Consider the following 12,994-nt stretch of genomic DNA (forward strand, 5'->3'; position numbering starts at 1 on the left):
ACTAGTTTCCTCCTTCTATTGTATAGTCTGTTTATGGCAGGGGCCCACCAGACTGGTTTCCTTCTTTTAGGGGAGTGAGTCTTGGTTTTCTAGGGATGGCACGATCCATGCATCTTTGTTGGTGCTTATAAAGTGCATTTGTAAAGGTTGGACACTGTTATCCTTTAGTGTGGGGGCTGTTAAACTTACCACCTCTGTTTTAAGTAAGGTGAAATTTGCTATAGAAATGTTTTTCACTGTGGTTTTCTTGGTTTGGGGTGGTGGTGTGGTGTGGACATCCAGAGTGATTAGTTTATGGTCTGATCTAACCAGTGACGGGTTGACCTCCGGTGCAGAACACCTGTCGCCCATGTTGGTGATGACCAGGTCCAATATGTTTTCACCTCTGGTAGGGGAGTTTACCAGCTGATCCAGGGCATTTGAGTTTATAAATTCCAGGAAGCGCTGGACCTGGGAGTTTGTACTTGAGTAGTTTTCCCAGTTAACGGTAGGGTAATTGAAATTGCCCGATATTAGGGTGTTCTGTAGGACCTTCATGTTTTCCATTCTCTCCAGAAAGGCGGAGTGGTGGTCCTGGGTCATGGATGGTGATCTGTAGCAGGCCACAATTTGCATTGCAGATTTGCCCGATGTTAGTTGCACATGGATGGTCTCAGAGGTATCATGCTGCGCCACTAACCTGGAGGTGTAGGTATCCTTAATGAATATGGATACACCTCCTCCTTTTGTGTTTAGGTCCATGTTCTGTGGCCGAAATGTGTGGTATGAGTTGTAGCCTGGTAGTGCTGGGGTGCTCAGTGGAGCCTTGAACCAGGTTTCAGTTACTGCTCAGATGTCGATGTTTTCCATACTGAGGAGTGCTTCGAGCGCATGCATTTTGAGATTTAAACTCCTGGCATTGAGTAGCATAACCCTCATTTTTTTATTTGTGCTGTTTATGCAGGTGGGTTTGACCTTTGTACCTTGCGTAAAAAAGACACTATGGGTCAGCAAGAGCCTTGGCCAGTATTCGAAAGCCTAGGAGTGACAGGTGTAAGCCATTTCTTGTGAAGCAATAAGGCTTGTGGAGCATGACATCCCATGCTGACAGACACTGGATCCCCTTTGAATGACACCAGAAGCTTAGCCAGTTGTTGAAATTGATTATTTTTTTCTTTATACTGCGGTATCATTCTTGGTGAGGGCAAGATGCTACTCAGGGTCAGGGTCATACCCGCCTGGGCTGCATTTTCAGAGACATCTTCCATGTCTCTTTTCATGTAGTCCAGGGAGGTATGTCTCAGGGCATTCACACCAACATGAACAATGACAGAGTCATATCTGTACTTGTTCTGGAGTGACCTGAGTGCTTGTGTTATGTGGCAGATTTTGGCTCCCGACAGGCAGCTAACAGTAACCTTCTCCTTGCCCAGCCTAGTGAGTGGGACATCAATGTGCCTGAGTATAGAGTCACCTATTACTAGTGTGTTAGGTATGTTATTTTGCCTTAAAGGCTGTGATTGTGCGGAACACTGATATTGTGTTTTATGTGTTGTCTGGTTTGTGATTAAAGGTGCAGGTTTTTTGGGTGTCTGCTTTGGAGATCTCTTATGCTTTTGCAGGTTTTTATTTAGAGCCTCCGAGTATGGTTTAGTATATTTATGTGTACTTTTTTACCAGTGCTGGTTTAGTATGTTTCTGTGAGGCTGGAGGTGTGGTGCAAGTGGTAACCTTCTCCTCATGACTGTCTGATCCAGTCTTGGGTGGAGAGAGCTTAGCTTAGTTTGCATTACTTGTTTTGTGGCTTTAGTAACCCATGGTGCATCATTGTTTTTTATTCTTTTGGTACAAAGAGGGGCTATGCTATTAAGGGTATCTAAGAAGACTTTGTTAAAGCGTTAAATGGTGTCATCCAGAAGTAATGTTTTTAATGAGGACCATTTTATTGTTTTCAAGATATTATTGAATACTTGGTTAAATTTGTTACATTTTTTGTAGTTTTATAGGTATGGAATTTAGAGTTATGAGGGGGGCTTCTGTGGGTATAAGCTGCTGGATGGTCTCTAAGGTTATTTGGGAGTGCATTAGAATTGGTGTATTTTTGAGGTTCTGATACCAAGATCCAGTCTAAGGTAGCGCCTGGGTGCTTATTATTTGGCATTCTGGTAGGGGTAGTAATGAGCTGTGTAAAACCATGAAGGTTAATACTATTTTCTGGGAGTCAATGATAAGAGTTTGCCAATTGATATTTAAGTCTCCCATAATAATAGTTTCATTGTTAATATTTGTGTTGGTCCAGGAAAGGAAGTTTTCTGTAGAGATGTTTTGGCTAAGGGGTATGTAGACTACTGCAACACATAGTTGTTTAGACTTATTTAATTGTAAGGATGTAAAAACGAAAATTTCTGCATTAGCAAAAGAAGAGACTGGTTTTGATATGGGAGAGATGGCATAGGTATTGTGACAGATTATTGCTACGCTGCCTGTGTTTTTATGGGTTCTGCCATTTCTTAGAATGTTGAATCCTGGGGTAACTATTTCAGTATCTTTAATGTGTGGCTTTAACCAGGTTTCAGTGACTGCAGCTGTATCAGGAGAGTATTGTGTGAACCATGTGTAAGTCAGTAATTTTATTACAGATACTGCACACATTTATTGTGACAATAAGCATGTTTTTAGATGGGAGGGAATGAGTAAGGGTTGACTGTGAAGGCCCAGGGTTGGGAGGAATATCTCCACACTGGAAAATTTTGAAGAGGTAGTTAATGAGATGGTGAAGGAAATAGATTAACACTAAAACACCATGCGTTTTCATCAACTTCCTGACTTCATCAGACCATCATAAGTTGCATGTTGGTTTGAGTTCTTTTGCAGTTCCTGTCTTGGTGTTAATGGTGAAGGAAATTACTTTTTGTGGTAGATTTGATGACTATGTCAGGTAGTAAGTTAAGTTTGGAGAGGGTAGAAAAAATAGAATTTTATTGAGGTGAATATTGTTATGTTCAGTTATGCTAGCACGTATATGAGAGAAACTGTCCATGTGCATGGTCAGAGGTGTGGCCTGAGTGGATGTCTTTACAGGGGGATGTGGTAGGGAGCATTTTACAGATGTAAGTTGTATTAAGATTGTTAATGAGATGATTGGAGATAACATGAGAGTAGTATAGTGTAGGGGAAGAGGCATAATGTTGTTTGATAGGATATGTTTGTTGGTAATGGAAAGAGTGGGAGTAGAAGGTGTAGGAGTGTGGGTTTATAGTATTGAGTAGAGTTTAAGATAGGAAAGATTTAGTTGTTGTTTGAGTTTATAATTTTAGGAGTAATACTTTTAAGAGAAAAGAAAGTATACACAGGCTGGTGATGTCTATTTGATAGGTGTTGATAGTGTGGGTTGGAGGATTGCCCTGACTGGTTGTTGATGGTGAGGGGGAGGAGTTACAGTAAGTATGAATGTTACTGTGTGTGTGTGTGTGTGTGTGTGTGTGTGTGTGTGTGTGTGTGTGTGTGTGTGTGTGTGTGTGTGTGTGTGTGTGTGTGTCAGGGGGTGGGAATGGGGTAGGGTAGGGGAGTGGCATGAACCCAAAGGTTGAACCAAAGATGTAGAAGCAGACCAAGTAAGCCAATAAACAATCACAGAAGGGGCTAATTCTACAGGAAATACCTTTACTACTTTAGATAAGAGTTGTTAGGGGCACAATAAATAGTATACTGTGGCCAGTAATGAGCAGTTGCTGTATTTGGTAGATGATAAGGGTACCGATTTATGACATGTGCTTTGAAAAAGCATAAAGGTATCACGAGTGGCCCATTCACAGTTCACTAGTGCAGGTTTAGTATGTCAAAGTGTTAGGATGCTGATGGAGAGAGAGGCTTAAGAGTGATATCAAAAGGCAATTGCAGGAAGGAAAACTTAAAACAAGTCAGGACTGAGAAAACATAATCTTTTGTTTAGATACTTCAGCAAGAAGAATCTTTCCTTTTGGTGTAGGGTTTGGCATGGTGGAAGGTAGAAATTTTAATCTTCATGTGAGCAGAATTGAACAAAAATGAGTGAGTGATAGGGTGGATTGTATCACAGGCATCATAGCAGTGAGTAGGGGGGACAATGTTGTTGGTAGAGGATGGGATTAAGGAAGCAATTTCATAAAAACTCTAGATGTTATTCTGATTGAAAATGATAACATGCAGTTGATACAGGAGTGTTAAAACAGCAGGAAACAAACAGGCACAGACTTCCGGTAACTCACACGACAGTCTAAGCAGTTTTTGCATTCTAGCAAAATAGCTGAACTTTTGTGCCTGTTTGAAGCAAAGAATTCTGCTAAGAATGACACTTAAAATCTCAAAGCACATTAAACTGTTTTATTGTGATTTAGTCATGTTACATATGGATCCCCTCCTAATACTCGAATGGCCATATCATCAAATTTCATTTTAGCGAGATAAAAATTATGAAAATGAAATACCTGAATGGTGAACTTTTCAGCATGCCCTTTTCTACACTGTAGTACTATCCTTGAGTTGCTGCATATACTTAGAGGGAGTGTGTGGGGCAGAGGGGGCTTAGATCCTCACCAAAGTGGGTTTATTTTTATGCTGCGTGTTTTGTTCAAGTTTGAGCAAGTGTTTACTTGCCCTGGGAAAAATTCAGCTTTTGGGTATGTCATTTTCCGTGATTTTCATCTCCTGAAAATGAAATTTGATGATATGGCTTTGAGTATTAGAAGGAAATCCGTTCCATATACTTGAGTGATGTACCGTAATCCTCAAATCATGGCAGCCAAATGCATTTTTGGTTATCAGTTGCCTTGCTGTCCTGTATGTCCTACTCTACCTGTTTCCACAACCCTCCAGTTTTGTAAAATAGTTCTCATTCACAAGAACTCAAGCAGCTTGTCCTCCATACCAAAACTACTTCGTTTCTGAAACATATTTCATTTGTACACATGGTCCATAGAAGCCTGTCTTATAACTCATTTATCATGAATCTTAATGCTGGGGATAGGATATAATTACTGTTTAAAATATATCTCTTTATAGCTTGAAATTAGGAGTATTAATACTCAGAACAGTTATATGGGTAGCTATATATATATATATATATATATATATATATATATATATATATATATATATATATATATATATATATAGATATATTAGAGCAACTAGATGTCTCTGTGTTGCAGGAATAACTTTAAAAATGTGTTTGCCCAGTTATGCATGTGAAGTGTGCGTGTGGGGGGGGGGGGTGAGAAAAACTGGGGCAATCAGCTATGGCTTGAGAAGAGCAGATAGCTGGTTATGTAACAATAATGGCTTCAGTGGAGAGATAAGAGCATGTGCCATATCCCATAGCTGCAAGATGATATTGAACATAATAGGTAAGACTGGTAAAGTCTTTTGTATTTGGTATTATAATGGGTGGCTATTAAAATAAATGGGTAAGTTTCTGACTGCAATGAAATGTTATTTCCTCAAATAGATGAGCTCTAAACCCCACCGCCAACAGCTCAGGACTGTATTTGGCCTTGTGAAAGAATAATCATTCCTCAAACTTCAAATGTGATAGAAGAGACCATCAAAGACATATGGTAGTTAAGATTTACTGCTGATGGCCCAATGTAATTTCTATTTTTAGTTTGAAATAGTAATATTAGCTGCTGAGTGACAGAGATTAAATGAGTGAGTGAGTGAGAGAGAGAAACTGCAGTGAAAATTCAAATCTTTTAAATGAAAATCAAGCTAGCCTTTCATACATTCATATATATGTCCTTATATTTTTGTTTTAGGATGAATATTGGCCCTTGTTTCTCTCTCTGGTGGTGATCCCCACATTTGTACAGGTATTGTTCCTGCCCTGGTTTCCTGAAAGTCCACGATACCTTCTGATAGAAAAGCAAAATATATTTGCAACAGTCACAGGTGAGTGCACATTTTAATCAGAAGAACCTAAACTTTTTATTTTGACTTATACATAAGATGGTCACCCCCTAATTATTACTTTATTTAATTATGGATAACCAGTTAAGAATGTTAGTCATGTGTGACTTTTTTCTGCATTAGTTTCATCCCAGGATATAGGTATATCTAAAAATTGGGTTAGCCTTACCAAAATAAGCATAGGTAGAATAGAAATGTCTCCTACCTTCTTGGCAGGACACTGCATTATAATGCCACTGCCACTACATGGTCATCATAGTTGTTCAGCAGGGGCAAGAGATGGGCATCCTTGGGACTGGTGAGATCTTTACTGCACATTTACTCCTGTCCAGGAAGGTCATTTGGCATACTCATTCCTAAGTGATGAGAGTCAGGTGATAGGCAATGAGACAGCTAGCAAGTCCTCTAGAATGGCCTACCTCCAGAATTTCTCTGGTAGTTCTCTTGAGCACCACATGTGGAGATACACTACTTCCTGCATTGCTGTGTTCATTGCATGCCTCAGCAGTAAAAGGCTTGTGCTCCACAGATGTAACATTCAGTACTCCTGCTAGGTCTCAGCCAACTGGCTATCCTGAGATCCATCTCTCCCAACAGGATAAGTGAGTTGGCAATGGGCACTCATGCCCATCCTCCTGGTCCCATCGCCTCCATTGTCACTCCTAATTGAGCACTGGTCAGTTGGCTCACAGTGAAGGCTTCATCTCTCTGTACTATGGGAGTGGGTCAAATAAAAAATGTTTTATTTATGTCTCCTCCATGTAAAGTTTGCAAATTACTTTCCAAATCCAAAGTGACTTGTTTAATTGACAAGTGTACTGAAAAAGAAAAATAATGCATGCTGTTCTACTATAAACACTTATAGTAAGGCTCTAAGGGAAATGATTGAATATTTTTGTGTGGTTCTGGTACTTCTGTTTTAGTTCTTCAATACTTTTCTGGTATTAAAATTCTTCACTGGGTCTTGTTGAGGCTGTTTCAAGAATACTCAAAAAAATTAGACTTGTACTTCTGTGTCAAGTAGACTACATAATAAAGATTCTATATCAGAAGGTTTCCTTTCATACTGCCTCTCCTGTTACCTTAACCCCAATACACATTTCTTAACCCCAGTACACCTTTGGTCATTGCTTCTGTTTATCACCTTTTTTTTCAAAAATGAATCATCCAACATTTGGGCCACATTTTTTTATTTCAGTACAACAAATATCTCACCACATGACATTTCTATGAGAAACTTAAAAACATATCTGACTTGGCCTTTCATCCATCCATCCATAACCCCTTCTCCCTTTTTTGCACATGGGTCAGGGTGTCATTTCAACAGTGACAATCATCTAGAGACAAGGCCTGCCCTTTCATATTATTTTTAAAATATTTGCCATGTGCCCTTATCTATGAGATATGAGGTACTTTCCAGCATAGTATCAGCTCTTGTGTTATGATAATAACATCACATTACTAATACCTTTCTTAAGGGTTGCGACTGGAGGCAAGATGCTTTATCTTTATACCTCTCAATGTCTTTGCTCTAGAATTCTGGACAAAGCCAAAAATAATGTGGGGAGGGGGGTGGATAAAGGCCTGACATCATGAACACATTGTAAATATCACTCTTATTCAACTATATAAAAGTTAATAGAGCAACAGGTTTTGCATTAATGTACATTTTTTGAACAATATGAAGCACAGAACTGTAATGATTGAGATTACTAACTGACTGTAATCCTCCATGATTTACGAGAGACTCAAAAAGTATATGAGGGATAGGAAAAAAATATAAGCCCCATCTTCTCTCCACCTAGCAACCTTACACTCAACTAAACCTCTAGTTCCTCTCCAAAATGTCTGCTAGACATACTTATCTTCTGCTATATCTTTCCACTACTTCCATCTACTTCTGTAAGTTAAGTTAAAAAAGTTCTTATTCTCTAAATGTTAAAGTGATACAGCCTTAACTTGTATTTTGTTTTGCTTCACTGCCACTCACGACACTCTGTATTCAAACATAATTACTTTTATACTTTGTACTTCATACGTTACTTTTTTGCATTATTTTATCAATATTGTATATACATTGCTTCATATTCATGATTATATTGTCTATGTAATTCTTTAAGAACTCATATACTGCACTTTATCTCTTATGGAGCTTTTCTCCCCGTGGCTCCACTGAAAACAGGCTCTTCTCGGCCCAGTGGACTTCCCTGATCATGAAACTTTAATAAATTAATAATAAATAATTATGCCTTAGCCTGTAAAACCTTCTTTTTGTCTTATTTCAGATATCTGTTTCTTGAAAACTCTGAAAAAACATTAGATGAAACACTGCCTCTGTGCTTACAAACTAATGCAGCATGTCTAGCTGTGCCTTTGAGGTAGGATATGCAAGGGGCATTGTGTGGGGTTGTCAATCATTTACGTTAATGATATAAACTCACAAATGCCCCTCCTACTTGACAGATATACCTCTGCCATCTATCTGGACTGTAGTAAGTAGTATATCTCTCAACTGTGTGGTATTTGCTGAAAAATATCAATTTTAAATGTAGAGTAACAGGGTACCATGATGTAAGGGTGTTCCCTTTAAATTATGATTTATTTAGACTTGCCTTTCTACCTTGTATCTCCAGCTATTGCATCATCAGCCAGCTTCTGTCACCATGACAGTATGGGAGTTGGGAGCGGGGGGAGCATTGCCTTTTTTTCCCATCACATTTACATGGACTGTTTATAATATAATGTGAATAAGGCTGATGATGCAGACAGCAACCAGCACATCTTAAATGAAAGCCAAACTGGCTTTTTGCCAGACAGACTCAGTCTTGTGGAATTGAGCATCCTCACAATGGTGACAAAGTTCTAGGAGTGAGAGACAGGCATAGCCACATGAAAGAGCAGCTGAACTGAGTACTGCTTCTTAATATACTGGCATTCAATGTGTAGCATAGTGGAAGAAATTCTCTCCCCTTGGCAAGTCTTTTCACCCTAAAAAGAAAGCTACTAGTCTCGAACTAATGTGTCAAATAAACACAAAGCCAAAACATGTTACTTGACCAGTGAACCACTGTATTCAATATTAAAATATTAGTGCTTTTATTTCTTAAAAGCACAAGACTTCATCAGTAACATTTTAATAAAGGGGCTTGCTGGGCCATTAACATATTTTTTTCTTTGTACCTTATTAATTTTTTGATTTGAGGATTTCCATGCTTCTGATTGTGTTATATAAAATAAAGGAGGCATGTTAGACGATTCACTCACCTTTGATCACAGTATCAGATTTGAACTAGATTTTCTCTGTTGTATTTCTGCATTGATTTTTGTTGAAGGGAGTGACCTATGGACTGAGAGAAAACCACAGCAGTATTAATCAAGTATGGATTAAAATAATACAACACATATTATCCCTGCCTTTTTAACATAACTGGACTGTGCATGATTATTATGATTGCCTGTGTTCTGATCGGCTGTGTTTTTATATAAGACATTTATATTGAGTGTTCAAGGCCACATTGATGCTTCTGTGTCTTTAGTTATACTATAAACACTTACCTTACTCAAATATGAGTGCATCTTGTCAAGATGTTTAAGTTAACTCAAGATTTCTCCGCTTAACAGGATCCCAATGAAGGCAGTCCCACACACAGTCCGTAGTAATTGCAAAGCACAAAACTGTTCAGTCAGCAACCATGTATAGTAAAAAACAGTTTATTAGAACCAGTTTACAGTTTACAAAATAAAATTCAGTTTCATTTCCACTCTGGAAACTTCATCAGAATAGTGAAACCACATGTGTGGCCCTATTTATATTTAATTTAAAATTCCAATTAATTCCAATTAATTAACTGAGTTAGTTAAAGGTGTAGTACAGATTCTAAAAAATGTACATATGCTTGATGACATAGAAAGTATATAATAAAAAATATATATATATAAAATATGAAAAGTGTGTGCTTAATGACACATAAATATACAATGTAAGACCAAGTACACATATTTCATCTTGTAGTTCAAAAACTATTACTAAAAAGTTATTTTCTAAAAAATTATTTTCTAAAAACACTTATAAATTTAATACAATAAAATAAAACAAAATAAAACTAGACCTGTCTTGTAGTTTACTACCTAAAATTGTACATATAGATATATTTAAGATAATAATGCATTCAAAATGTGAAATATGTAATATTGAATGAATATATATATATATATATATATATATATATATATATATATATAATACAACACAAAAAGCTGGTACATCATGTTTCTATTTTACAAAATTGTACATAAAAGATTATTATTAGTACTCTAGTATCCTATCATTTTGTTCATTTTATTTTATTTTGCTTTACTTTATTAGCTATGAACACATGTATGATATCAACAGAAAAAAGGAAACAAATGTACTTTATAGACATACTTTGTCATGTACAGAAGCCAATTTTAAATTTTGGATTTTGGAAATGGTCCCCAGGGACAGTAGAGGGGGTGATTGGGAAAACAAATTGTGTTTTAGAGAATTAATTTGACAGCTACGCTTGGATTCAAACACTCCCCCTGGGATGAATAACCATGTATCACTTTTGCCAGCCCTAAGACTAAGACTAAGAGCTAATAAAGTAAAGCAAAATAAAATAAAATAAAATGAAAAAAATGATAGGATACTAGAGTACTAATAGTAATCTTTTAGGTATGATTTTGTATAGTAGAAACATGATGTACCAGCTTTTTGTGTTGGATTATATATATATTTATTCATTCATTAGTACGTATTTCACACTTTGAATGCATTATTATTTTAAATATATCTATATGTATGATTTTAGGTAGTACACTACAAGACAGGTTTAGTTTTATTTTGTTTTATTTTATTGTATTAAATTTATAAGTGTTTTTAGAAAATAATTTTTAGAAAATAACTTTTTAGTAATAGTTTTTGAACTACAAGATGAAATATGTGTACTTGGTCTTACACTGTATATTTATGTGTCATTAAGCACATACTTTTCATATTTTATATATATAGTTTTATATATATAGTTTTTTATTATATATTTTCTATGTCATCAAGCATATGTACATTTTTTAGAATCTGTACTATGCCTTTAACTAACTCAATGAATTAATTGGAATTTTAAATTAAATATAAATAGGTCCGCACATGTGGTTTCACTATTCTGATGAAGTTTTCAGAGTGGAAATGAAAGCGCTTAATCAATTGAATTTTATTTTGTAAACTGGTTCTAATAAACTGTTTTTTACTATACACGGTCGCTGACTGAACAGTTTTGTGCTTTGCAATTACTACGGACTGTGTGTGGGACCTTCATTGGGATCCTGTTAAGCAGAGAAATCTTGAGTTACCACTGTTTGTTTTTTTGTTCTCCATTTATCCATTGCTTTGGTGTTATAAGATGTTTAAGTTAACATGAATACAGTGTTTATAAAGAAAAGTGCGAGCTCGCATTGCACAATAATATGTGTAACTGTTTTATTTTGTTCCACAGTTGAATAGTACCGCTAAGTTTTGGTACATCTTCTTTAACATTATTAGGTATAGTGTATAACATAATGTAGCACAGTGTAATTTAACTTAGTATGATGTGACAGTAGAAAGATATTATTTTTAATCATTTTTGCTCAGCCTGACAATGGGCAAAAATTATTATTTTTAAATTGTCTTTGTCCATTGTTATGTTGAGCTTTTTAAACTTGTTTCTGAGTGGTAGTATCCTGTGATCCTACTTGAAGTAGGGTTATACTGTTATGTATGAAAATGGGATGATAATTAGCTGTACATATTTTTGGCCAGATGGACCTACTTTTCAGGAGCAGTTTACCATATTTTTGTCATCTTCAATTTGAGAGGTATGCTAAGGAGCGTGAGTGACAAATGTATTTCTAGGCAAATGAACTTCTCTTCCCACCCTAAAAAGAAACAAGTAGGCTCTCAACTGGCTCTTTCAGTACTGAGACTGCTAATTCATTTTAGGTCATCTGAGGCACATTTAGGCCTCTGTTTCTCTATGCCACACAACTGACTTGTCCATTTTGAGCATTTGGCACAGAAGGTGGTGTCTTGGTAGAGAAACATTCTAAAAGCAGAGTTACAAACCCCAGTAGAATAGAAAGCTAGACCTCTTGGGAGAAATTAAAAAGCTATTGAACTGACTAAAGATTGAATGCTCAAAAGAGCAAACATTAAAACATAAAAATCATATTGCCGAAAACCAGGAAGCTTGAATGCTACAGGGCGGCAAGCCCCTATATAGCTATATCTGCCTATGTCTCTCTCTCTCTGTATATATATATATATATATATATATAATATGCATATTCTGTACATTTGCGAAATCTATTGATACTGCAAGTGCAAGCATGTATCACATAGGATAACTTTTTGATGTATTCTGTTACATGCTGTCAAGATTATGGTTTACATATAATGTGTGATGACACAGTTTATTTTGAATACAGGTATAATTATTCATGCTACAGTTGCATACTTTATAATTTAGTGATACTTGTCACCAGCTCTTGGCAAAGTCCCTTTTTTTTTTGTGGTCTAAGATATTGAATATTTGTCTGCCTAAGATAAAATCAGCCAAATACCTTTGCTGTTTTACTCATGAATTTCTGGGTAGGTATCAGCGCAAACTATCTATCCCAGCAGAGTGCTGCCCCCCTGACATCTCAGATGCTCAGGTAAGAGCCGCCCTCTCCAAAGCAAAAAACACAGCATCAATGGGACCAGACGGTGTCCTGGGCTGCGTCCTACATGAACTCCAAGAAGAGCTAAACCCAAACATAAAACTACTGTTCAATCTCAGCCTTACTACAGGATATGTACCCAAAGAGTGGCGTACAGCAAGAGTGGTCCCTCTCCATAAAGGTGGTGCCTCAACGGATCCTGGAAACTATCGCCCCATAAGCCTGACTGGCTTGGTCTGCAAAGCTATGGAAAGGATCATCAGGGACCTCAAAAATAAAGATATTGGGGACCTACAGACACTGGATCCTACCCAGTTCGGCTTTGTTAAGGGCAGATCCTGCCTCTTAAACCTGG

General features: G+C 36.9%; 1 protein-coding gene across 1 annotated transcript in view; it reads left to right on the top strand.

Annotated features, from left to right (window-relative positions):
* Window positions 1-12,994, top strand: part of LOC122788725 (solute carrier family 2, facilitated glucose transporter member 5-like) — a 569,090-nt gene that overhangs the window by 191,967 nt on the left and 364,129 nt on the right. Inside the window, exon 6 of the mRNA XM_044055616.1 lies at window positions 5,772-5,904. Within this exon, the coding sequence (XP_043911551.1) occupies window positions 5,772-5,904 (133 nt within the window). The remainder of the gene's footprint in view (window positions 1-5,771; window positions 5,905-12,994) is intronic.

Source organism: Protopterus annectens, chromosome 14.part0 (assembly GCF_019279795.1).
Source record: "Protopterus annectens isolate FY-2018-M chromosome 14.part0, PAN1.0, whole genome shotgun sequence".
Taxonomy (NCBI): domain Eukaryota; kingdom Metazoa; phylum Chordata; order Ceratodontiformes; family Protopteridae; genus Protopterus; species Protopterus annectens.